General features: G+C 41.0%; 2 protein-coding genes and 1 pseudogene across 5 annotated transcripts in view; 2 read left to right on the top strand and 1 right to left on the bottom strand.

Annotated features, from left to right (window-relative positions):
* The window catches only part of CTNNA2 (catenin alpha 2), a 1,253,094-nt gene that overhangs the window by 316,769 nt on the left and 909,751 nt on the right, over positions 1-26,574 (bottom strand). For all 4 annotated transcript variants that reach the window (XM_055400364.2, XM_088841736.1, XM_088841737.1 and 1 more), the window contains exon 7: positions 7,487-7,567. In XM_055400364.2, the coding sequence (XP_055256339.1) occupies positions 7,487-7,567 (81 nt within the window). The remainder of the gene's footprint in view (positions 1-7,486; positions 7,568-26,574) is intronic.
* LOC148776139 (elongation factor 1-alpha 1-like) lies at positions 19,237-19,671 on the top strand. The gene has a single exon (XM_088841322.1). The coding sequence runs from the start codon at positions 19,237-19,239 to the stop codon at positions 19,669-19,671; it is 435 nt and encodes a 144-aa protein (XP_088697448.1).
* LOC129539613 (elongation factor 1-alpha 1 pseudogene) lies at positions 19,698-20,718 on the top strand (annotated as a pseudogene).

Below are 26,574 nucleotides of genomic sequence, written 5' to 3'. Positions count from 1 at the left end.
TCCCTCAACCATTCTCTGTGATATCCCTGGGAGCTAGGAAGGGACGAAGTGCTTAGATCCTATAGCAAACCAGGGCTTCCACCAGCAGGAGAGGAAGAGCCTATAGGAAGATGATTCACTTTCCAAATCTCAGATTTACCCAGACCCCTTGGGAAATAGGAAGATAAAATAAATCAGCTGTCCTGATGGAAATTTCCCCAGAGAAAAGGATGCCAGGAGCCATTTCAAGTAATAAAAGGTGACCTCAGCAAGGAGAGGTCAAATGGAACAAGATATATTTGACCAAAAGCTGGCGGCAAAGATCCACTAAATACATTGTCAGAATCAAGGCGATTAGCTGCTATCATCAGCTCTCCAAAGAGCTCAATTCAGGCCACAGTGGCAAACTCTTGCAGAACACATTTGAAAATTATCTCCCTTTTAGTGTCTGTCTTGGATAGAAAACTTCAGCCTAAACGTAGCCTCCAACAATCCATATGGACCAACCTCACTCAGTCAGGTTTGGTGTTTTGAAATGTTTTGGTAAGCTTAAAGGATATTCTTAAAAAGAAAAAAGAAAAGAAAAATCCTTATTTGAACTACCATTTTTGAAAATTATCCACATTTTCCTGCTTAGGAATTTCATCCTGTAAAATATGATAGAATTTTTTTGTAATCTTATAGTGGATCTTCCAGTGTCAGGATTAAGATGCTGCCTAGGAGATTCCCTGGTGGTCCAGTAGTAAAGAATTCACCTGCTAGTATAGGGGACATGGGTTTGATCTCTGGTTGGGGAAGATACCACATACTGCAGGCGACTAAACCTGTGTACCACAACTAGGGAACCCACAGGCCGTAACTACTAAAGACCGTGCACCCCAGAGCCTATGCTCCCCAACAAGAGAAGCCACTGTAATACTGTAATGAGAAGCCCACGTCCCTCAACTAGAGAAAACCTGAACAGTGACAAAGACCCAATGCAGCCAAAAACAAATTTTAAAACAATTTTAATTAAAAATAAAATTCAGCTTAAATTTTTTTGTTTTTTGGCCTGGCACTGTTATTGCCTAGAACAGTGGGTGTCCAAGATAAAACCAAAAGCACACATTCTCTGGAATGTTTTGAGACTCAGGCAATGCTATGTATCCTTCTCCATCCAACTTTTCCTTGACTTCTGGGACATGAAGAAATCAGCAGAAGAGAATAAATCAGTAGTCGAAGCTTCCATTTAATTGAGCAGTTTCCTATTCATACATGTGTTACAGATTCCTCTGCACAGTGTGTTATTTGATGAATCGATATTGATCAAGCTATTGGATTCTTTCTGTGATGTGGACTCACTGGGGAGAAAGAGGTCAAGCTTGGCATCCTCCCCAAGACTGTTTTCATGTGTGACCCATCAACCCCATGCTGGCTCACAGGAGTCTATTAATCTACTCCATGATTTGAACAGTGTCTTTATAAGGGAAGAGATTGCCGATAGTGGTATTTTAAGAACTATTTGCAACACATAAAATCATGTACCTTGAACCTGGCCTAATGAGTGTTTTCCAGGAGACAAATAAGTACGTAGTGGCCTGACATTCAGGGCTGCTGTAATGGGATTTTCCTAAATTAGAGAGAGCTTGAGTATACAACCTGTGATCAAAGGGCTTGTCCAGAGACAGCCTTTCAGAGTGCTCATGAGACCTGCCCTTCCTCTGCCCGTCTCCTTCTGGTCTCTTTGATTCTGATTTTGGTGTTTCTGATGCCATTTGTGTTCAGCTGTCCCAGAATTGCTTATGTTCTGTATTTCAAACACCAGTTGCTGTATGATCATTCTCTGGTCTCTACATTTTTACAGAAGCAAGGCAATTTGACCAGGATTATTAGCTCTGACATAGGTTTTCAGTGTGAAGAACACAAACCTTAGGGTTTGGAGGAAATCAATATTTTGTTTCATAATTTTTAAATTGCAGCCATATAGACAGCCTCAAATCTTTATGAGGAAAAGCAGCTTCAAGTCTGGAAATAAATGATTTCAAAATGTTTTCTTACAATGAATCTAAAAATAATTGGCCCCATCATGAACAGATGTGAGAAAAAGAATTGAATGCCTTAAAATTCCTTTTTTCTGTAAATGTTTTGGAAAGTCTATGATTCATGCTTTGAGAAGCCAGCTACCTAAACATAATAGCAGTTTTTAAAATATTCAGTGAACCCTAACAGCTGGAGACCTGAGAGATGATATCCTATCACAAACTAGAACCCTATTTTTGACATGCACCACAGATGTTTTTTCTGTCTGAATTACATATATGTCATCCATCCCTGGTGGCCCAGACAGTAAAGAATCTGCCTGCAATGAAGGGGACCTGGGTTCAATCCATGGGTCAGGAAGATCCCCTAGAGAAGGGAATGGCTACCCACTCCAGTATTCTTGCCTAGAGAATTCCATGGACAGAGAAGCCTGGCGTCCACAGGGTCGCAACGGCTGAATGACTAACACTTTTCATTATTTTTTCAGCCATTCCCAACCCCACAGTAGTAAAGGTGCTGTTGAAAACCACAAAGTATCTTTACATATTATGCGAACCGTCTTTCTTCCCCACTGCCTCCCCCAGAGGAGAATAGCTTATGGGGGACCCAACTGCATCTGCTGGTTCTTTGGATTGCTAGGATGGGGAAGGGCTAAGAGCCAAGACCTCATAGCCAGACTGCCTGGATAGGGACCTCCAGGCATCCCCACTTGGTGTCACCATGGGTTCATTACCTGGTTTCATGTCCTCATCTGTAAAATGGGCATGGTGACAGCCCATTCTATCTCATAGAACTGAATGAAGATTAAATTCAGTCCATTTATAGAAAGAACTTTGAACAGTGCCTTGCACCATGTAAGGACTCCATACATGTCAGCTATAAATTAGTTTACATTTTCATGGACAGTGATTTTACAAACTTGGGCTGATGACTTCCCACCTTTAGCCACAGTTCTTATGTAAGGAACTGGGTCACAAAAGGGACAGCTGAAGAATCTTCAGCTGTAATTATTTCTTATCAATCTAGTGAGCTTTTTCTGAAGTCCTATCTGGAGGCAGGGTGTTGATAAATCAACCTTTAATAAACCATCCAGTGACAAGTTTTGCTCGTTTGTTTTTAATCCTTTGTTGTATAATCCATTCTATTAAGTTTGCATTCCAGTGTAAAAGCATTCTATACATGTTTTGATTGTGACAGCAAAATTGACACTTTCTCAAGTTGACACTGCATCTCATTGCTGGAATTATTGTGATGACTATTAAGGGTGATGGAATAAGAATTAGGCCATTGATTGGTTTGAGGAATAAGAGAGAGCTGCTAAGTTTAGCAACATGCTAACATGTTATGATTACTATTTATTAGCTTCTCATAGGAAAACATTTGCGTCCTGATTTGCTTATCAACTTGGGGGGAGAGAAAGACTAACACAAGGACCAAAATAACAATCAGGATAAACCAACATCACTGTAAGCATAAGGAAAACCAAGAGGCCATGCCAAGAATAGTTCACAGGTGGCACATAGAAGGGGGCCATGAGGAGCAGCTGGCAGACACCAACTGGGCCTTCTCTATGGGATAAATAGACCATGTGGGCTACTAGGTACTCAAGCAGGGACTCGGCCAAAAGCTTTTGTTTTTATAATGGGCTGATTCCAGAAACACAGCAGTGACAATAGCTCAGACGTGGGGCATACTGTGCCCACAGCTCTAAAATTAAAACATAATGCTTAAAGCTGGCAGTTTTAGTCCCCTAAATTCATTTTTAACTCCAAACAAAATACTCCTAAAAGGATTCTGTTCTACCACTGCCCACTCTCTTGGGGTTAATTGGCAAGATGGATCCATGCCAATCAGTTAAAATAACGCCCTTGGGTTCCTGCAACCTTTTTCATAATCTATGACTCTCCAGTTCCTTGGGACATACTGCCTGGGGGGAAAAAAAAGGAGCTCTACTTACTAGAAAATTCTACTTAAAACAGAAATCCTTTTTATTCAATTACTTGATTTTTTTTCCACATGTCTACAAATTTAAGTCCACTTTCTTTCATTAGGCAAGTCCAAGATAATGATCATAATAGATTTTATTTCTTTTTAATTTGGTGACTAGAACTTTGCAAGCCCAGGATCACCTTCAGAAGAACACTGCCCAACCTTGGGGCTATGAGGAAAAGAGAGGAGGCCCAACGGGTGGGAACTTATGAAAGTGATCAGAAATGTTTTTCTTTGATTTCAGCCTGTGATTTTATTTCTCTACATATTGTATAAAGGAATATAGGTTTACAGGGAACTAGAGTTGGATTGCTGAGGGTTTTCACTTAGAATCTTTCCTAACAAAGGCCTGTCCATAATTGAAGGAACAGAAAATGTTTCCATTTTCATCTGAACCACTAGCATTCACTGTGTGTGTGTTTAGTTGCTCAGTTGTGTCTAACTCTTTGCAACTCCAAGGACTGTAGCCCACCAGGATCTGTCCATGGAATTCTCCAGTCAAGAATATCGGAGGGGGTTGCCATTTCCTTCTCCAGGGGATCTTCCTGTCCCAGGGATTGAACCCTTGTCTTTTCCATTGCAGGCAGATTTTTTCCTGTTTGAGCCACCAGGGAGGTCCTGGGCCATCACATATCAGAGACTCAGATCAAATTTTGCTAATCCAACTAACTAGCCTCCCACATCTAAACTGAACATCTACCTGAGCCAAGCTAATCAGACTCCTTGCATGTTCTATCTGCAGAAATGAGAGGTAGCTTCTGTTCAGCTCGGGAAAGGTTTTGGACCAGTACAGGTGTACGTGGACAAACAGAAGAGATGGGGAAAAGAGATTAAAATATTCCAACATATGGACTGGGATGGAACTGACAGATGGAGACCATCTTAGTTCTAGAAAGGCATACTGGGGAAGAGAAGGCTGTTTGAGCCAAACTCAGGGATGTGGTGGGAAATTATGCCATAACTGTTGGATCTGATTATCATAAAACAACTCTCTCCCACCCTTAGTCCTCTCAATCTCTGGGAAAGGTGAGCAGAAAAAAAAAAAGTGTTATACATGGAATGATTTGAGGGCATGACATATTCCTTAATGCCACCATAAAGGAAGTTTTTCAAAGATCTTGTCACCAAAGCATTTAAAAATCCTGTACCATGAAGTCCATCTTCAAATTGCACTGCTGTTCAAAGCTAAAAAGAATCAACACTTTCCTGAGAATTGTAGTTTCAAGGTAAAAACTACTGCATCCATTCCTTCCTAGTAAGACAAAAAAATGCCTATGACAGGCCATGAGTGCAGAGAACTTAGGTGTTGGCTCCAGAAGGTAAAAGAATGGTCCCTATTAAGACCTAGAGGGGGAGGAAAGAAGACTCATTTCATGATTTTGCTTGGTCGACAACCTGTATGCTGGTGTGCTAAGTCGCTTTAGTGGTGTCCAACTCTTTGTGACACTATGGACTATAGCCCCCCCAGACTCCTTTGTCAAGAATACTGGCAAAATACAGGCAAGAATCCTGGAGTGGGCTGCCATGCCCTCCTCTAGGAGATCATCCCAACCCAGGGATCAAACCCATATCTCTTACATCTCCTACACTGCCAGGTGGGTTCTTTACCGCTAGCATCACCTGGGAAGCCTGGCTGACAATACAGTCTAAGGCAAACCCTAGAGAAGTCTGTTCCCTTCCCATTGCTTTTAAAACCTGTGAGTATCAGGCATTAGGACTTCTGGCAGAGGAAATAAATGAACTCATTCAAAGAGTTTACAGACCTAGTTTGGCTTCTTACTTTACAGGCAAGAGGAGACCAAGAGATGAAGGATCCACAGTCACAAGGTCAGTTTAGTGGCAGAGCTAGAAGTAAAACCCTGAGCTCCAGACACCTGACTCACTGTTGTCTACCATCCCCAATCCCAATTCTTACTACCAATATCATTTCATATCAGATGGGGACTTTGTATGGAAAGATAGTCTAAGAGGGCAAGGAGAAGCAGACCTGGTCATACTCTCTCTTAATATTACCTACTAATGCCTAAGAAGAAAATGTTTTATTCTCCCTTATTTCAAAATAAAATAAAAAGAAAATGCTTCACTCTAAAGGTTTATTGGGCTTCCCTAGTGGCTCAGATGGTAAAGAATCAACCTGCAATGCAGGAGACCAGGATTCAATCCCTGGGTCAGGAAAGATCCCCTGGAGAAGGGAAGGATTACCCACTCCAGTATTCTTGCCTAGAGAGTTCCATGAACGGAGGTGCCGGGTGGGCTACAGTCTATTGGGGTTACAAAAGAGTCAGACATGACTGAGAGACTAATACTTTCACTTTCAAAGAGTTTATTAGCTGGGCACTCAAACTAGAGTCTTCATATTTTAGAACTAATTGTGGTACCTTCTAGAGAACACCAGATCAGTGTCTCTGTATTGTCTGGTGATAACCTGAAAATAGCCCTGAAAAGCTCCACAGAAGTGATCTGAAGCAGTGTCTTCCTTGTCTTCAAACCATTTTTTAAGATGCTCCTTGGCCATTCTTACAGACAGTTTGCTAATCTCTGTACTTGACATACTGCAGGGATGAGTATTATTGACAGATGATGCAGCCCTGACAGTTCAGCTTTCACAGATACAGAAAGTAAAGCAGGTGTTACCCCAGAGCAGAGGTTGGTCCGAGATGACCAACACTTAATGAATGAGATAGATATATGTAGAAGCTATCAGCAACAGATAAGGTCTCTGAGGCAGAAATCATGAAGGAGTTCCTTAACGGATGGTACCATTTCTTCTAGAAAAAGAATACTACAGAAGACAGTGGAGCTCACCATAGCAACACAGAAAATAAGATGTACTAGAAACAGGTACTTGCGTTCATGTAGCACATTCAAAATGAAAAGGGGCCCTGACTAGAGATTCCTTACCCCTCCCCCAACATGGACCCTTCAGGCTAATGATGCCCTTAACATTTAAATCATCCAGCTACCTTTCCTTGCTTGGTTTCCCTGCTTCCCAAACAACTATCTGATAAGCAAATTTTCCCCTAGATTTATGTCCCCAAGGAAATACACTGTGTCAGAGACCTTAATTAGCCCATCAGATTAAGAGGTGTGTTTCACATTAACCATTCGCACTCTTGTTTATTCATTGATTGCCTTGGGAGTTTTAGTAAGAACTAGCAGAAATTAGAGACTGGTTCTTCACATGCCTAGGTCTGAAAAACTGAAGTCTATATGTAAAGGGCAGAGAATTTGTTGACTCTCCACCTAGGAAGATTGTGTCTGGTCAGTGAGAGGGTTTCCCCTCACTGTCTGCTGCTCCTGACTTAGGGGTTGTTTTCATCACCACCACCATTGCACCTGTTACATCTGTTTGCTCAGCAGACTGATTTGTTGATGAAAAGTTTCTGTGTATATGTAGATATTATAAAGAACAGCAAGCTAAGTATTAAGTCTGAAAAAGGACATTCTTAGAAACCACTACTAAGTAGTAATACCAGGCACTTATAAAGCAAAACTGTACCTGTCTTCTTAGATCTCTTGTTTTCTTGGTCATCTTATCAATTGCAATGTTTAGAGGATCTCCTTTTTCTTTTCTTCCAGTCTATTAAGAAAAAAAAATTCCAGATTTAGAAAAATTCAGTTCTAGTGACATTAAAGATTTAAAAAATATTAGGAAACACACTTGAGTTGTAGAATTCAAGCCATTTAAAAAAAAGGATTCTTTTCAATACCCAGTTAATATAACTTGATTTCTAAAGTTAATCTCTCTGAAATAAAGATTAAAAGTTGATGAAAATCAATACATTCTCAAGATGGTTACACATATGTCTGTTCAACTCCACGCAGATCTATGTTTTCTTCCTTTCTCCAGACATTCAACAATTCAGTAGATACAAGGATGTTTTTGTTATTACCTTCAAATACAAGTGTTTTTTTTCCATTATATATTTCTTCTGAATAGAAGACTATTGAGATAATAAAACAAAACTAGAAAAAGAATAATCAGAATTTTATACTAATGTATCATAAGTCTTTTTGTAATTTCTGTATCAAAATCAAAAGAGGTTCTTTAGTAGAAAGCATACTGTTTTAATCTCTGTTCTGCCATGCACTGGAATGCTAAACATGATAAGAAGGAACCCATAGCTTGAGGCCAGAAGGAAAATTTCCCTTATGACTGTAACAAGCAGAGGCAAAAGCAAAAGATAATAGTAATGGTATTTGATAAATTATTCACAGGAAGTTTGGAAGTTTAATTAGTTTCTATTCCTTCCCCTCCCTTTTTTTTTTTCCAAATTTTTCATTTCTGTAGTAACACAAACCAATCCAAATGGAATCTCCATTATCTTTAAAAAAAAAACACACAGCAGCAACAACATTCCCATGGATAAAAAGCTTTGTGTAACTTCATGGATGATATTTTCTTCCTTTGAAGAGAAAATAGTCCCCCAAATCTTTGTCAAATCTATTAAATTATCTAAACATTAGTCAAACACCTTACAAATTTATTTATGGTCCCAGTGGTAGGCCAATTCCTATTTATACTCAGTCTCTGTAAAACATGCAGGTCTCTGCAGCAACTTATGTATATGATGAAATGAGATCCCAGGTCATAAATTGTGTCTCACAAGCTATGTTTTGAGGATCTATAGAAATTAACATCTGACAGATTTCTAGATGTTCTCTTTCATTGGCAAAATCCTGGATGTGCAAGGCTGAAACATACACATCTGATTCACATATACCTAGATTTTGGAGATGAATTTGAGCAAGCTCCAGGAGATAGTGAAAGACAAGGAACCTAGTGTGCTGCAGTTCATGGGTTTACAAAGAGTTGGACATTACTTAATGACTGAACATCAGAATTAAATCAGTTACTCTTTTCTACAATTTGCTTAATTAATTTTTTTACCTCTGAATGAACAGTTGGTTAATGTGTAATCCTATAGCATTTTCATGAAAAAGCCCAAACCAGGGCATATGCATGCATTTTTAATCATCTAAAAATCCTACAAATTCCCATCACCATTTTCCACTCCTTGAACTCAAATGCTGACCTCTCAAATGTACACTCTGAAGTTTTATAAGTAGAAAGAGCTTAAAAGAAATTGACTAATGTTTACAACTCTGAAATATCAGCATAAAATTAGCTCCAAAGAAACAAAAGTGTATGGAGAAGAACAATGTGCTACTTTATCATCTGAAGGCAGCTGTCACATAGGGGGTATAACTTCAGTGCTTGGTGAAGTTCTCTGAGACACTAACTTGGTAGCCAAAACTGCTTCTTTTCTTTTTGGTTTGCTCCTTGGAAATAGGATGTCTGCCTTCAAAATACAGGCACTTTTGTGGAGGTCTGGACCATGATCATTCTGGAACCAGAGATTCCTTAAGCCTTTTCCATGCATGACAGTAATTAAGAATTTACTTTGAAAACTGAAAAACTGTGAGGTGAAGAAAGTGGAAAAAACCACTACACCATTCAGGTATGACCTAAATCAAATCCCTTATGACTATTCACTGAAAGTGAGAAAAAGATTTAAGGGACTAGATCTGACAGACAGAGTGCCTGATGAACTATGGATGGAGGTTCATGATATTGTACAGGAGACAGGAATCAAGACCATCCCCAAGGAAAAGAAATGCAAAAAGGCAAAATGGCTGTCTGAGGAGGCCTTACAAATAGCTGTGAAAAGAAGGGAAGTGAAAAGCAAAGGAGAAAAGGAAAGATATACCCATTTGAATGCAGAGTTCCAAAGAATAGCAAGGAGAGATAAGAAAGCCTTCCTCAGTGATCAACGCAAAGAAATAGAGGGAAACAACAGAATGGGAAAGACTAGAGATCTCTTTAAGATATTAGAGATACCAAGGGAACATTTCATGCAAAGATGGGCTCGATAAAGGACAGAAATGGTATGGACCTAACAGAAGCAGAAGATATTAAGAAAAGGTGGCAAGAAAACAGAGAAGAACTGTACAAAAAAGATCTTCATGACCCAGATAATCACGGTGGTATGATCACTCACCTAGAACCAGACATCCTGGAATGTGAAGTCAAGTGGGCCTTAGGAAGCATCACTACGAACAAAGCTAGTGGAGGTGATGGAATGCCAGTTGAGCTATTTCAAATCCTGGAAGATGATGCTGTGAAAGTACTGCACTCAATATGTCAGCAAATTTGGAAAACTCAGTCGTGGCCATAGGACTGGAAAAGGTCAGTCTTCATTCCAATCCCAAAGAAAAGCAATGACAAAGAATGCTCAAATGACCACATAATTGCACTCTTCTCACATGCTAGTAAAGTAATGCTCAAAATTCTCCAATCCAGGCTTCAGCAATATACGAACCGTGAACTTCCAGGTGTTCAAGCTGATTTTAGAAAAGGTAGAGGAAGCAGAGATCAAATTGCCAATATCCGCTGGATCATGGAGAAAGCAAGAGAGTTCCAGAAAAACATATATTTCTGCTTTATTGACTATGCCAAAGCCTTTGACTGTGTGCATCACAAGAAACTATGGAAAATTCTGAAAGAGATGGGAATACCAGACCACCTGACCTGCCTCTTGAGAAACCTGTATGCAGGTCAGGAAGCAACAGTTAGAACTGTACATGGAACAACAGACTGGTTCCAAATAGGAAAAGGAGTACGTCAAGGCTGTATATTGTCATTGTGCTTATTTAACTTATATGCAGAGTACATCATGAGAAAGACTGGGCTGGATGAAGCACAAGCTGGAATCAAGATTGCCGGGAGAAATATCAATAACCTCAGAAATACAGATGACATCACCCTTATGGCAGAAAGTGAAGAAGAACTAAAGAACCTTTTGATGAAAGTGAAAGAGGAGAGTGAAAAAGTTGGCTTAAAGCTCAACATTCAGAAAACAAAGATCATGGCATCTGGTCCCATTACTTCGTGGCAAATAGATGGGGAAACAGTGGAAACAGTAGCTGACTTTATTTTGGGGGCTCCAAAATCACTGCAAATGGTGATTGCAGCCATGAAATTAAAAGATGCTTACTCCTTGGAAGGAAAGTTATGACCAACCTGAAAAGTAAAAGTGAAGTCGCTCAGTCGTGTCCCAACTCTTTGCGACCCCATGGACTGTAGCCTACCAGGCTCCTAAATCCATGGGATTTTCCAGGCAAGAATACTGGAGTGGGTTGCCATTTCAACCTAGAAAGCATATTAAAAAGCAGAGACATTACTTTGTCAACAAAGGTCCGTCGAGTCGAGGCTATGGTTTTTCCAGTGGTCATGTATGGATGTGACAGTTGGACTATAAAGAAAGCTGACCGCCAAATAATTGATGCTTTCAAACTGTGGTGTTGGAGTAGACTCTTGAGAGTCCCTTGGACTGCAAGGAGATCCAACCAGTCCATCCTAAAGGAGATCAGTCCTGGGTGTTCATTGGTAGGACTGATTTTGAAGCTGAAACTCCAATACTTTGGCCACCTGATGCGAAGAGCTGACTCATTTGAAAAGACCCTGATGATGGGAAAGATTGAGAGTGGGAGGAGAAGGGGACGACAGAGGATAAGATGGTTGAGTGGCATCATTGACTCAGTGGATATGGTTTTGGGTGGACTCTGGGAGTTGGTGATGGACAGGGAGGCCTGGTGTGCTGCGGTCATGGGGTCGCAAAGAGTTGGACACAACTGAGCAACTGAACTGAACTGAATGAGAGAAGCAGACCAGATCACTGAACTTTCCAATGTAAAAATAAAAGTCAAGACAGAATACATAATACATAAAGTAATATGTAAGACAGAATACATAAAATAATCACTGAATAAACACTATGTCAGACCCTGGGTTCACTGCATTCTGCTGGTGACATAATCTTATCACTGTTGCACAAAGAGACCATAAGGATTAGACCAGACCTGGGACCAGAGTGAGGGGAGTGAGGCACTTGCCTCAGGTGTAAAGAGGAAGACGTCATCAAAGAACTCAGGAATCGAGATAAATAATAATTTAATGCAATACTTTAGAAACTCAAAATTAATGCCAAAAAATCAGCATTGAACAAATATCAGAAGTTGAAATAAAGCCAAGCTCTGATAGGACCAGGATTCGGGTGAGGTGCCCTATATAAGTACAGGTCAGATAACATTTTTAAATTTTAAATCTTAGCAAATTAGAGGATGTATTTATACTTTTAAAAATGTCATTATTTACCTAAATTTCAAATTTAACTGGGTGTTCTGTAATTTTATGTGCTAAATCCAGCAACTCTATTGCCAGGGGTAATAGAGATGTTTAAGATTGTAACTAGGGTGGTTACCGACACACATTTTGTGGGAGTCCATATTCCACCTGGCTTCATTAACGTGTAACTAACTGTATAGCACCTGTTCCTAAGGTGTAAGGCACTGTGTTGGTCACTGTGGAGGTGGTGGTGGTGGCGGGGCAGTGGGGGACACACAAAGAGCAAGTTAGGTCCTTACACTCAAGGAGCTTCTAATCCAGTGAGTGATTCCAACATGAGACCAACAACACTAACAACTATGCAGAAAGACTAGCTCCCTACAGGGCTAAATGAGATGCTCAGAAGAAGAAAATGCTGCATTTGGGGAGTCAAGTAATATCACAGAGGGATGGGAGGATTTAGCCTGACCTTAAGTCCTGGGCAAAATCTGAATAGGAAAACTCCTCTGTCCATGGGATTCTCCAGGCAAGAATACTGGAGTGGGTAGCCATTCCCTTCTCCAGGGGATCTTTCCAACACAGGGATCAAACCCAGGTCTTTGGCATTGCAGGCAGATTCTTTACTATCTGAGTCACCAGGGAAGCCCAGATAGGAAAGAGGCAAGGTCAAAGCAGCACCAGGACAAGTAATAGCAAGGCAGGTACTAGAAGGACGGTGGGTGGAATGGCCTGCCTTTTCTCTACCATGTGAAGGGATCAGTTTGACTACCATGAAGACAAGTTATTTTTATAAGAGCTTCCTTATAGGGTGATTATAGCAAACTATAGTGTGATCTGCAAGCTCAGAAGATTCCAGGGACATTAGCATTCCTACCTTTGTGCGGTTGAGATTCTCTTTGTATAATATTTGCAATTTAGTATCTCCAGCTTTCAAATCTTTGGCGGAAGGCAATTCAAAACCTGCAATTGACTTGGGTGCCATATTTGTTTTTTTGGTTTCGAGCAGCTGGGGAATGGTAAAGGCAGGACTGGAACTTAGAGAATTGGGGGCACCAGCTGAAATCATCCATTCGCTGGCCCTTTGTTAGCACTGATTTCTTTGAATGTTACCAGCATTGGAACAGGATAATAATCCCTCAATGCTCAGATTTACATAGAAAATGGGGACAGGAGCCCATCACTCCATACTCTTCTGTGCTCTGTTATGAACCCAAGTAGAAATACTTTTGAATTATCAACCTAAATTGGACAAGAAGCCAATCACTGAGACAGGCTAAATAAACAAACACAAAAGACTCTTGCTTCATAGTGTCAGCCCTTTGTTATTAGGTTCTGTGATCTTGGACTAAAGATTTGCTCATTTTTTATGTCTGAGTTCTCTCATAAGCACAATGGATAGCATGATATATGCCCTGTCTTCTTGACTGGGTTAGCAGGACAATCAATCATGGTGTCGGTGTGCTGGAAACAATAAAAGGCATTAATAGTATTCAGGGTAATTAGGAAAGTATTTCTACTGTGGGGAAAAAAAATGAAAGTATTGCTTTGGAAAATACACAGAAACTATTTTTAGATCACCTGGACTTTGACTTTCTCCACTCAGGCAGATAATATATGAAAACCTTGCTAAAAATTAGAATTCTTAAAGGAAAAGTTACTTCTGTTTAAGGAAGGGATATTTGGGGCAGTTCATTTTAAACAATTAGTCTGGGATACTGGAAGAGGTGAAATAAGGGACAGAAATGTCAGATGAATATCTTTTGCATAGTAGGTCAGTGGATATATTTTTAAATAACTAAAGATTTGGTCATCATGAGCAAATTCTAGTTTCCAGGGAATCAACCAGAAGCCTCACCCAACTCTCCCTCCCTAACCCTCCAGGCTCTATAAACTAAAAATAGTTTAACAAACTGAAGAGAAGGGAGAGCTCCATCTTCATTTTGACGCCATTGCCTAGTAATTAAACGGAAGTGTATGGTCTTCATCCATTTACTCCCTGACTTTGCTGAATAAGAAGGAAACGAAAAGCAGTCGTAAGCACTCTCTGCCAACTACCTAGGTGATCTGGAAATTTCTCTACACTCCAGACTTATCATCTGTCCAATGGAGGGAGCAGATATGAGTGACAGACCCCAGGAAATGGGGGAGCCCACGACCTGTCAAGAACTCATAGCCATGTTTCCTTGTGGTGAGGATGTTCTCACTGCACTGTAGAAAGGGCTGGGACTGGCTGTCAGTCGGGGTTTTCTCATCTCTAAAATGTGAGTAAGTAACTTGCCTTGGGGATTATTGTGAACCTAAAGAGACAGGATCTGGAGCAGGTGGCACAGCCCTGACTCAGCAAGAGGTATCTTAATCGATTTCTTCTTCTTCCTCATCCCTCCATTCCTCTCAAAGATGAAAAGAGCAAAACCCAGAAAGATGAAATCACTGATTCTGATCATATGGCCTCAATAGCGTCAGACCAGGACCTCTGGACTTCCAGCCCAGGGCCATTTCTATGCCATATCTAAACTGTCTCTCATCTCTTAAAATTCTAAGATTTTGTGATTTTATGGAGTTTCACGTGTTTCTTTTCAAAGCCCATCAAAAAAAATCTTGGTTTATCTGCCCCATCACATGTTGCCTACAGACCCTGTGTACCTTTCTCAAAGTGCTCCCACTTGCTTTTACCTTTACCTGCAGAGAATGAGTTTGCAATAGAGACAGCCATTTACTAAATATCATTGTTTAAAAAAAAAAAAGAAGAGACAGGCGGGAGCATGCTCTCACACTGCTTCAGGCAGCTTTCCTAGTTGCCATCTGTTGTGCTAGGGAGGTGCGTGCTTATTAAACTTTATTTGTTTTTGTCTTTGGGCTCTATTTTACAAAATACATTTGGGGCAGATCTGACGTTGAACTGGTAAGAGGAAAGGGAATGAATTTCCTGATTTAGCTTTTTATAGGGGGTCCTTTATTCGCCCGGCTTCTGGCTCTAAATTTAAGTACAGTTTGCCAACGTATCAGATGCTATCAAGAAGACTTCCTATTTTTAGTTCAATACTACACAAAAATGATTGGGGACATCAATTGAAATTTTGATTTTCCATAATCACGCTTCAGGAAAAAGACAATATCTTGGTTTATTTTTTAATAATACTATCCTTTGTCCTATTGGGAAATAAAAGCCCCTCTATTTATTAAAAGAGGGTGTTCATTTTTCTTCTTTTTCTCTCTCTTTTATTAAATATTCATCATCCCCTCTGAAACACTGAAGAGATATGCAAAATATTTAAATTCTATGCTGAATATTTCACAACTTCATGATTTATAAAACAAAAAAATAAGGAATAGTAATTTTTAAATTTCTGAAATTGACTGAATATTTGTTTAAAGGCCGTTCCCCATTCCAACCCCTCGTTCTACCTTAAACACATAGTTTAGTACAAGGAGTCACTTATGGAGACCCCAAGAATATAAATCTACTATTTCAGTGCTTCCATCAGATCTGTAGTTTCATGTTAGTTTCAGGGCACGATATTAATATGTTGGAAATGGCTATAAGAAGGCCAATGTCTATCGCTTTGTTTTTTCTCTCAATGGTACCTGCAAACTTGATTGAATGTATGAGAAATCTTCAAAATATTGTATAGTGGTGATTCTCATATATTGAATGTGTCGGCTAATCAAATACCCACTCTTCAGATTGCTGTCATTTGAAAGAGATGGAAGTCAAAATCATCAGAATGGCAGAAGGCTATACTGTGCCATGCACTCCATCTCTAACACATTTTCCTGTCATTTAAACCTATGATTTAGACAACAAGAGGGAGGAGAAAAAATTATCTATTGATCTAGTGGTCACACTATCCTGTTTGGAGGGTTGCCTATCTACCTTCAGATCCTGTATGTAGAAACCATATTCTTATTACAAATAGCACCGTTATTTAAAAAACCTTGAGCACTTTATATTATGTGTAAATCACAGTCTGAGAATGTGAACCTTTCTAAACATTTCCTTTTCACTACCTATGGACATTTCTCTTAGAAAAGAAATGGGCAATATCTCTTTAGAATGGATAAAAGTTTAGCATCAGCCGCAAATCAAACCCATGACCAGGCTCCTTTAACCACATAAAATTCCAGCTTCCCTGGACTCTGAAATAGGGGTGGGAGGATAAAGATAGGGAAAAACATTATGATAATGTGTTAGGGCAAAAATGTATCTGACACTGCTCTGCCAGGCATTATCAATACTCAAGGAAAAAATCATCACTATATAAGGTTAGACGGAGAAGGCAATGGCAAGCCACTCCAGTACTCTAGCCTAGAAAATCCCATGGATGGAGCAGCCTGGTAGGCTGCAGTCCATGGGGTCGCTAAGGGTTGGACCCGACTGAGCGACTTCACTTTCACTTTTCACTTTCACACATTGGAGAAGGAAATGGCAACCCACTCCAGTGTTCTTGCCTGGAGAATCCCAGGGACGGGGGAGCCTGGTGGGCTTCCATCTATGGGGTCACACAGAGTCGGACACGACTGAAGTGACTTAGCATATAAGGTTAGAAAATCAGGATGACTTTGTGAACCCCCCAGACCATACCTACTAGCACAGAAGTGTCAGTACACATATCAGGCAATGCACAGAGAAGGCCTGGCTTGGAGAGTTCAGGACACATCGCTGTCGTTTCCATTTTCCCAGCAACCTCTCTTGGGTTCTTTTGGTAAACCCTCTAATTTTTCTTTCCAATTCTCAACCAAGGAGTTCTGGCCCAGGGATAAACTCATGATAACATCCAAACCAGTGAGATTCAGCTATAAGGTGGTTGGTAAAATTATTAAGAAGGAGGCATATTTTTCTCGACTGGGATTGATAAACTGGCAGCAGATACACCTTGAGCTGGTTAAGGTGTCTTTGAAATGGGTGTCACAAAAAAAGCATAGCTGGGGAGTGGAAAGAGGAGAACAGGGAGGGGGAGGGAAGGGGAATAAGGAAAGAGAGAGGAAGAAGGAGAGAGATGAGAAATTAATTTGGGGCTGAAGAGAGATGAGATGCTAGGGAAAGGAAACAAAAGGGAAGGCAAAAGAAGGGAAGAGAAGGGTAAGGGAAGTCAGCTTTTGGAGGCAAATCAAGTTGGTTCATAGTCTTCATTATATACTAAATTTGTAAAATAAAACTCCATGAGGGTACAGTCTTTCCTTTATTTATCATTAAATCTTGGCAGCCTGGAACTTTGCCTGGCATATAATAGGCACTCAACAAATTTTATTATTATCAGTGAATGAAATGCATGGGTTCCTGAATCTAGCTGTACCTAAATCCATTAGTATCTATCAATGGATTTCCTAGTGTCATGAGTTAACAAATTCCCCCATGTTTGTTGATGTCGAATCTCTGTCCCTATCAACCAAAAATGTCTGACTAAATCAGAGACCTTAAACTTCCAGACCAAAATGATTTGAAGGTGGCATGTTGGAAAGGGAAAACCTCAGCAAGTTCCCCGTGGATGTAGCTCAGAGAACCAAGGGAGCTCAGACCTTGGTTTCAACTAGAGAGCTTTTCCCTACACTAATCACTGTCAGAGCTCTAAATCCTAATATTGTATTTCTCCCCTAAATCCAGTCAGTCAGTAGATTTGAGAATTTATCCATCAAAGAGAACTTAGGAATCTTGCTGTTCCTCAAATCCTTCTGCCCATGATAACCAACCACGCTAATGTACTGGGTTGGTCAAAAAGTTCATTCAGTTTTTTTCTATAACATCATATGGAAAAATCTGAAGAAACTTTTTGGCCAACTCAATACATCTCTAACACCACACCATTCTTAACATGATCTGTTGAGACCAAGCTTTCATTTCCTTGGCCCAGTACACCTCTCAGTTTCCATTTAGTGCTTACTGCATATCTACTTTCTAGTAAACTTTTGAGCCTATATTTTAAGACTTCATAAATGCTTTTCTTCCTGTAACTGCCTGTATCTCTAGTCAATTTGATCCTTCTCAACAATTCACACACCTTCTGCCTCATGTTGGTGCTTGGCTGAAAGGGGTTATTTTCCCTTTGACATTTTGCCTAACCAGGTTCTACCCATGCTTCAAGGAACAGCTCAAAATCTTCCCCCAGAGAGTGTTTCTGTACTTAGCTAGTCCTTAAAGATCTTCCTCTCCTCTGACCATATCCTTCTATCAGGTACTGTGGCAAATAATACAGATGTTAATGATAGACCATCCTGCATTGTTTATCAAGTTTTCATGTTTCAGCAAAAAGGAACCCAAGTTTTCTATGGATAATGAATGCCTTGATTTTCTCCTGGAGTACTCAGCATAAAACCCCTAAGAGTCCAAACATATGCATTAATATATGATATTTGTTTTTCTCTTTATGACTTACTTCACTCTGTACGATAGCCTCTAAGTTCATCCACATCACTTCAAATGACCCAATTCTGTTCCTTTTTATGGCTGAGTAATATTCCACATCTTTTCCATCCATTCATCTGTTGATGGACACTTAGGTTGCTTCCATGTCTGGACTACTGTAAATAGCGCTGTGATGAACATTGAGTACATGTATCTCTTTGAATTATGGTTTTATTAGGGTATATGTACAGCAGAAACTAATACAACATTGGAAAGCAATTATATTCCAATCAATAAAATCAAGAATAAAAAATAATAAAATGATGGTGATTAAAAAAAAAAACAACTCCTAAGAAGTGCTCCAGAAACACTCATTTGTGAATAGGACAGAGGGTCCATGTGGGCACCTGGGGTTAGAAGGCACGTATGGAAGGGGTAAATGATTTGGAAAATATGAGGTCCTAAAAATAAATATCACCTAATTCATGATTTACTGATCAAAACCACAGAAAGTGGTTGGCACCTGTGTAATGTTACAATTCTTGCTCTTTGATTTATTTTATCAACACAGGTGCAGACAGTTTCCATCAGAGCCCCCTTTCCCAAGCTCCCAAGATTGGGTGATTGTTGAGAGCAATGGTAAATTAACCACATGCGCCCTCAAAGCCTATGAGAGACGATGAACTGAGCAAACTGCTAAAAAATGCCATTTTCCTTTTTCGCAACGGGTTTGCCGCCAGGACACAGGTGTCGTGAAAACCACCGTTAAACCTAAGCCAAAATGGGAAAGGAGAAGACCCACATCAACATCATTGTCATTGGGCACGTAGATTCAGGGAAGTCTACCACGACTGGCCATCTGATCTACAAATGTGGCGGGATCGACAAGAGAACAATTGACAAGTTCGAGAAGGAGGCTGCCGAGATGGGAAAGAGTTCCTTCAAATATGCCTGGGTCTTGGACAAGCTGAAAGCTGAACGTGAGCGTGGTATCACCACTGATATCTCCCTGTGGAAATTTGAGACCAGCAAGTACTATGTTACCATCATTGATGCCCCAGGACACAGAGACTTCATCAAAAACATGATTACAGGCACATCCCAGGCTGACTGTGCTGTCCTGATTGTTGCTGCTGGTGTTGGTGAATTTGAAGCCGGTATCTCCAAGAACGGGCAGACCCGTGAGCATGCCCTCTGGCTTACACGCTGGGTGTGAAACAACTACTTGTTGGCATTAACAAAATGGATTCCACTGAGCCACCCTACAGCCAGAAGAGATACGAAGAAATTGTTAAGGAAGTCAGCACCTACATTAAGAAAATTGGCTACAACCCTGACACAGTAGCATTTGTGCCAATTTCTGGCTGGAATGGTGACAACATGCTGGAGCCAAGTGCTAACATACCATGGTTCAAGGGATGGAAAGTCACCCGTAAGGATGGCAATGCCAGTGGAACCACCCTGCTTGAAGCTCTGGATTGCATCCTGCCACCAACTCGCCCAACTGACAAACCCTTGCGTTTGCCTCTCCAGGATGTCTATAAAATTGGTGGTATTGGTACTGTCCCTGTGGGTCGTGTGGAGACTGGTGTTCTCAAACCTGGTATGGTGGTCACCTTTGCTCCAGTCAACGTAACAACTGAAGTGAAGTCTGTAGAAATGCACCATGAAACATTGAGTGAAGCCCTTCCTGGGGACAATGTGGGCTTCAATGTCAAGAAAGTGTCTGTCAAAGATGTCCGTCGTGGCAATGTGTCTGGTGACAGCAAAAATGATCCACCCATGGAAGCTGCTGGCTTCACAGCTCAGGTGATTATTTTGAACCACCCAGGCCAAATCAGTGCTGGATATGCACCTGTGCTGGATTGTCACACAGCTCACATTGCTTGCAAGTTTGCTGAGCTGAAGGAGAAGATTGATCGTCGATCTGGGAAGAAGCTGGAAGATGGCCCTAAATTCTTGAAATCTGGTGACGCTGCCATTGTTGATATGGTTCCTGGCAAGCCCATGTGTGTCGAGAGCTTCTCTGACTATCCTCCCCTAGGCCGTTTTGCTGTGCATGACATGAGACAGACAGTCGCTGTGGGTGTCATCAAAGCAGTGGACAAGAAGGCAGCTGGAGCTGGCAAGGTCACCAAGTCTGCCCAGAAAGCTCAGAAGGCTAAATGAATATTATCCCCAATACCTGCCACCCCAGTCTTAATCAGTGGTGGAAGAACGGTCTCAGAACTGTTTGTCTCAATTGGTCATTTAAGTCTAATAGTAAAAGACTGGTTAATGATAACAATGCATTGTAAAACCTTCAGAAGGAAAGGAGAATGTTTCTGTGGACCATATGTTTTCTGTGTGGCAGTTTAAGTTATTAGTTTTTAAAATCTGTACTTTTTAATGAAAACAACTTGACCAAAAATCTGTCACAGAATTTGAGACCCATTAAAAAAAGTTTAATGAGAAACCTGTGTCTTCTTTTGGTCAACACTGTAACTCCCTATAGTACTACTTTGGTAAGAGTTGCTCATAAGCTATTTCTGGTAAAACAATTTTCAAATTATGGGTTTGTATTTCTAAGGTGGAGCTTCAGGTTTGTTAACCTTGTGTTGAGAACTCATCTATTTTAATAACAGCTTAAGCATTGGTGCAACACTTTCTAGATTAGGACAGATGAGAAAAGAGTATGTTTTATATGTAAGCTAGTTTGTAAGGTCAGATTCTATAGTATAACAGCTCTTGTTGCATATAAAATTTTGTATGGTCACATAAATGAATAAATCTTATGCCATTTAGTTTCCAAGTTATGAGGATGTCCATTTACAAGTAGTTAATCTGTGAAGAAAGCTGATTGCCAAAGAATTGATGCTTTTGAACTGTGGTGTTGGAGAAGACTCTTGAGAGTCCCTTATACTGCAAGGAGATCCAACCAGTCCATTCTAAAGGAGATCAGTCCTGGGTGTTCATTGGAAGGACTGATGCTAAAGCTGAAACTGCAATACTTTGGCCACCTCATGCGACGAGTTGACTCACTGGAAAAGACTCTGATGCTGGGAAAGGTTGGGGGCGGGAGGAAAAGGGGACGACAGAGAATGAGATGGCTGGATGGCATCACCGACCCTGTGGACATGATTTTGAGTGAACTCCGGGAGTTAGTGATGGACAGGGAGGCCTGGCGTGCTGTGATTCATGGGGTCGCGGAGAGTCGGACATGACTGAGCGACTGAACTGAACTGAACTGAATCTAAAATGTGAGGCTTAAACAGTATTGAGTACTGCCCTGCTAGAGTTAATTGTATGCAGGTTCTAGGAAAAATAAAAGATGCTGGAGGCTAAGAAAATAAAAATAAAATAAAAAATGTCATTTTATCTTCACAGTTGAGATAGAAGTAGTCAAGGCAAAGTGAAGTTTCCATTGATTTTATACACACACACACAAACACGTATATACCCATACTATATAAATGATTTAAATTTCAATGAAATTTAAGCTTCTGCTTCATTTTTCTGTGCATATTCCCCAAACCACTCAGTTAATGTTAAAGCTAACAACACCTAAAAGATCCCCAGTGTCTGGCAATTTCCAGCATTTCAAAAAGAAGATCAATAATTGGGTCCACACTGCTGAGACTTCACAGAAATCGGAAAACACTCAAGCAGATGGTTACTCTGGTTTGCGGAACGTCTATCTGGGTGGGGACCCCAAGCCTTGGTCTTCCTGTGCTCCATCTGCCCATAGATCAGAGGCCAGTTCATACTGTAATTCCTTCATCACACCTCCCTGCCCTCCCATCTCACAGCAACCCATCCTCCACTGAGTGCCTATAGCCACATGCATCATTTATTTGGGTGCCTGTTTCCACTCAGGCAACAATTACATACTGTACAAATCTCTTACATTGTTAATTGAATTTCAGATGTCACACTCTAAAACACAAATATATAAAATGCATAATTATAATCCTATACTATTCAGAAACTTCTCATGACTCTATGTCCCTTCTTCCCAATTAGAAGTACAGGAGTTTAAAGATAGTGTATTAGTCAGCTTGGGTTGACATAAGAAAATACCACCAACTGGATGGCTTAAACAAGAGAATTTTATTTTCTTGTTATTCTGGATGCTAGAAAGCCAAGATCAAGGTCCTGCAGGGACCGTTTCTCTCTTCTTGGCTTACAGACATGGTGGAAAGGGAGGTCAAGTAAGCTCTCTAGACCCTTCTTTTTATAAGGGCACTAAGCCTATCATGAGGGCCCCATTCTAATAACTTATCTAAACCTAATTTCCTGCAAGATGCCCCATTTCCAAATACCATCACACTGGGGGGCTTCAACATGCGAATTTCGGAGGCAATTCAGTCCACGTGTACATGCATGCGTGTTAAGTCACTTCAGTCATATCCGACTTTTGCAATCCTGTGTACTATAGCCTACCAGGCTCCTTGGTCCATGGTATTCTCCAGGCAAGAATACTGGAGTGGGTTGCCATGCCCTCATCCAGGGCATCTTCCCCACCCAGGGATCGAACCTGCGTCTCTTGTGGCTCCTGCATTGCAGGCGGATTCTTAATTGCTGAGTCCCTGGTGAAGCTCCAAGCTGATGTCTAGCCCCACTAGACATCAAAAAAGGAATGGGTTTGGTAAAATGGTACTTCCAAGGGCTGAGCAAGGTCCTGACTGGGACAAACAGGCCATCACAGAAAGCACCTGGGACCGTTCTGTTTGCCAATCTTACAGTAGAACAAAATGAAGAAGTTTCCCTGGTGACATTGGGAAAATAAAATCCACAGATTGGGAGTGCCTGGCACTTCTGGAATGCCCAGGGGACCCCCCAAAGAGATTACCTGGCACTCTTCAGAACCAACACTTTTTCTCTTTCTGCCCAAATCAAATCTCACCTCTCTCGGTCCTTGCAAAACATGTGAGAACCACTTTTCCCCATCCTCTCAGCAACCCCACCCCCAATCTATATCATGACACTTTCTTCTCCTTGTCACACTTTTCTCCAAAAGACCAGCACTGTTTGGAAAGTAACCACACAGGTCCTGGTCACTTTACTTCTTATCACTCCAGGGGAACTAACAGAGAATAACATTTTATTTTTAATTAAAATAACTAAAGAAACATTTTAACTACTTATAAATTAGCAAACTCCAGTCTAGAGGTGCTAGCCTCATTGCTAACCTGTTTTCTTTGTCAAGCCTTGGTCTCTATCTCAAATTTTCAAACCCACCTCCAAGCCAGACTAGAAAGCCAGGCTGCTCCCACCCCCAGCACCAAAGTCCCAAGGCCTCTGCCACTTGACCAAGGTCCAAGCACAGGGCACTCCTCAGGCTTAGGTAAGTCAGGGATCTCTCAAATGCCCTTCTCCCTGAAAAGCTTGGAATTTTGACCCATAAGGGAACCATCTCAGGGGGCCTTTGCTCACCCTTAGAACTGATGAAAACTTTATGAGGCAAATACATTTTTTTTTGGTAGCACAACAGTTAAAAATTAAACTAAGTAGAAAGCAGGCCGAAACCCTGCAACACATGTCTCACATGGTCCCAAATATTCCTCACTGTGTGGCTCCCATAAACACCATCTGCTGTGTTAATTTGTAAAGAATTACAAGGTTCTTAAAATTACACTTTGCTCTCTGTAGCGTACACTGTGTCTATTAAGGCAGAGAGTTGAGAATATGCATCACGACTAGCCAGACACTGAGATCTTTTTCCTTCCTATGCTGGGATCCTACTGAAAGTTCGCTAAGTCTGCATGGAATTTTAAGAAGTGTACTGTACTCTCTCTAGACCAGCTGTAGAAAAAGGATTCAAGGCAAAATACACACAGCAAAATCTTGGCCTGGATTAGAATCCTAGCAGCTCATCAAGTTGTCATTTTCAAGTTGTATGTGCATCCCCCTACTTCACTGAATCCTCCTGATGATGCAAAGTCCTTTAGTGTAAGTTAAAGAGAGTACACAGCCAAAACTGAGAGAACTTCTTGGGTGAGACTTAACCCTCCATCATGAAGTTCTGACCTCTGGGGCCCTCAGAGCCCTTGGGTGCTGGCTGAGTGTTTCTCAATTGCTCATCCCTGTCTACTCACAGAGCCAGAAGGGTAGCATTGTGTTGCCAAGCACATCTCTCTGACAATTCAGGGCTATGGTGTCGGGCCACTAATGTAGGCTTTTAGGTGGATTAAATTCCAAAAGGGGTCGCTGGTTACATGATGGTAAATGGTGGCCAGAAATGAGAAGGGAACTAGGAGGGTCTTAGGCTGAATAACACAAGGCTGGAAACTGTCAACGTGACAGAATTGTTACAAATGAAGCTCCCTAGGTCCCTCTACCAGGAGATTCAATTCTGTGGCTCAGGAGTAGGTTGGAAATCTGAGTGTTTAATAAGCATTTTAACAGTTACAAAGTTCTGGAAATACAGGGAATGTTTTAGTGGGTCCCGGCCTGATGACTCATTTTATTAATTAAAATCTTTCTAATTAACAACCAGGAATCTACATTTTCATATTGCCATGAAATTCTGTTGCTCAGCCTAATTTGGGATCAAGTTTTGCAACAGTTCCCTAGTAGTAAGCCTGAAGTCGAACCACGGATCCACAATGAAGCCAAATCTGCTTAATTCCTGATGACTCAGTTACTGATGTCAAAAACCTAAGTTTCATAACCAATCCACTTAAGTGGAAAAGGAAAGCCATACTGCCTGAGGATCCAAACAAGATAAAGCAGACACAGCCTGCCACATCATGTCAGAAAAAGTCCCTGAAAAAGAAGATTAAACCAGCTCCCGCAAATTTCTTACCTGCAATGGTCACATCTACATGTAGACTTTAAAATAAGGCCACTTGATACAGTGGATACAGAAATAAACGAGGCATCTGATCTTACTAAAGCACAGAGAGATTTACAGATTTATGAGATCACATACACAGAAAAACAGGATTCTGCTCTAGGCAGTGTTTGAGTTTCTACAGGTAAACCCAAGTCTACACTCTCCTGATTTCTCAATGTTTTCTGAAAATTTACTCCCAAATTCCTCTCCTGTGGCCCCGATCTCTCTGTTTCCTTGTAAGCACGTTCCAGTTCTCAGAGAAGTATGTCTCTGAAAATCCCATAATAATCTCCCAGACACTAATTGTGCCTTTCCTCCCAATCCAATCATCCTCTACAGCCCAGGTCAAGCTCTGCCTGACCCCACACCCCACACAGAATTTCCCTTCTCTCAACCACAGCAGCAACTGGTATAGTTCTTTCTGATGTCAGGCCATAGCATCCCCCTTAGACAAATCTCTGCAGCCTTCTTCAGGCAAGCTGGCTCTCAGCAGTCTCCCCCTACATCACTCACAGTCAGAGATCTGGCTAGAGCTGCCTCTTGATTGCAGGCTGTCATGAAGAAAGGCAGGGATAGGATTAAATGTGGTTGCTTGAATTTTCTCTGTTCACTCAGAGTAAGCTGTACTGTGTTGCTTCAAATTACATCGTCAATCTTATGAAAAAGGGGATTTTTAACACTGATTGTAAGGGGAAAAAAAACTACCAAACTGGGTTGGCATGCTAAGTTGCTTCAGTGGTGTTCAACTCTTCACAACCCTATGGACTGTAGCAGATCAGACTCCTCTATCCATGGGCTTCTCCAGGCAAGAATACTGGAGTGGGCTGGCATGCTCTTCTTCAGGGGATTTTCCGACCCAGGGCAGAAACACCCAAATTGTTTGATGATCCCTCTGTCAATTACATAACTAACACAATCATGTAAAATGAAAATGGTGTAATCATGGTTTATGCATCAACGTGTGCGTGTGTGTGTGTTGCAGGTTCACTCACTGCCATTATCTCTTTACTGTATGGTTACTGTTTCCACTATTAGAGTGTAAAGTCTGTAGAAAAAGACCATATCCCCACTATATCAGGTGCAATGCCCCGAAAGGAGTTTCCTTGCACAAAATAAAGTGACAACTGCCATTCCCACAGGACAAGAGGAGTCAAAGTATGTTATGGCCAACCTTCATTGGCTAAACTGTAACCAAGGACCAATGAGAAAGATGGAATCCAAAAATCCCAGTCCTTTCAGAATCTACTACTGACTTGTTTATTTGTATCCGTAACTATCTATCTGGGCCACAGGCAATGATGG

Source organism: Moschus berezovskii, chromosome 11 (assembly GCF_049115385.1).
Source record: "Moschus berezovskii isolate FMDL1 chromosome 11, NW_MosBer_1.0, whole genome shotgun sequence".
Lineage (NCBI taxonomy): Eukaryota > Metazoa > Chordata > Mammalia > Artiodactyla > Moschidae > Moschus > Moschus berezovskii.
The sequence above is the reverse complement of the archived record's forward strand: the minus strand, read 5'-3'. Positions and strand labels throughout refer to the sequence as shown.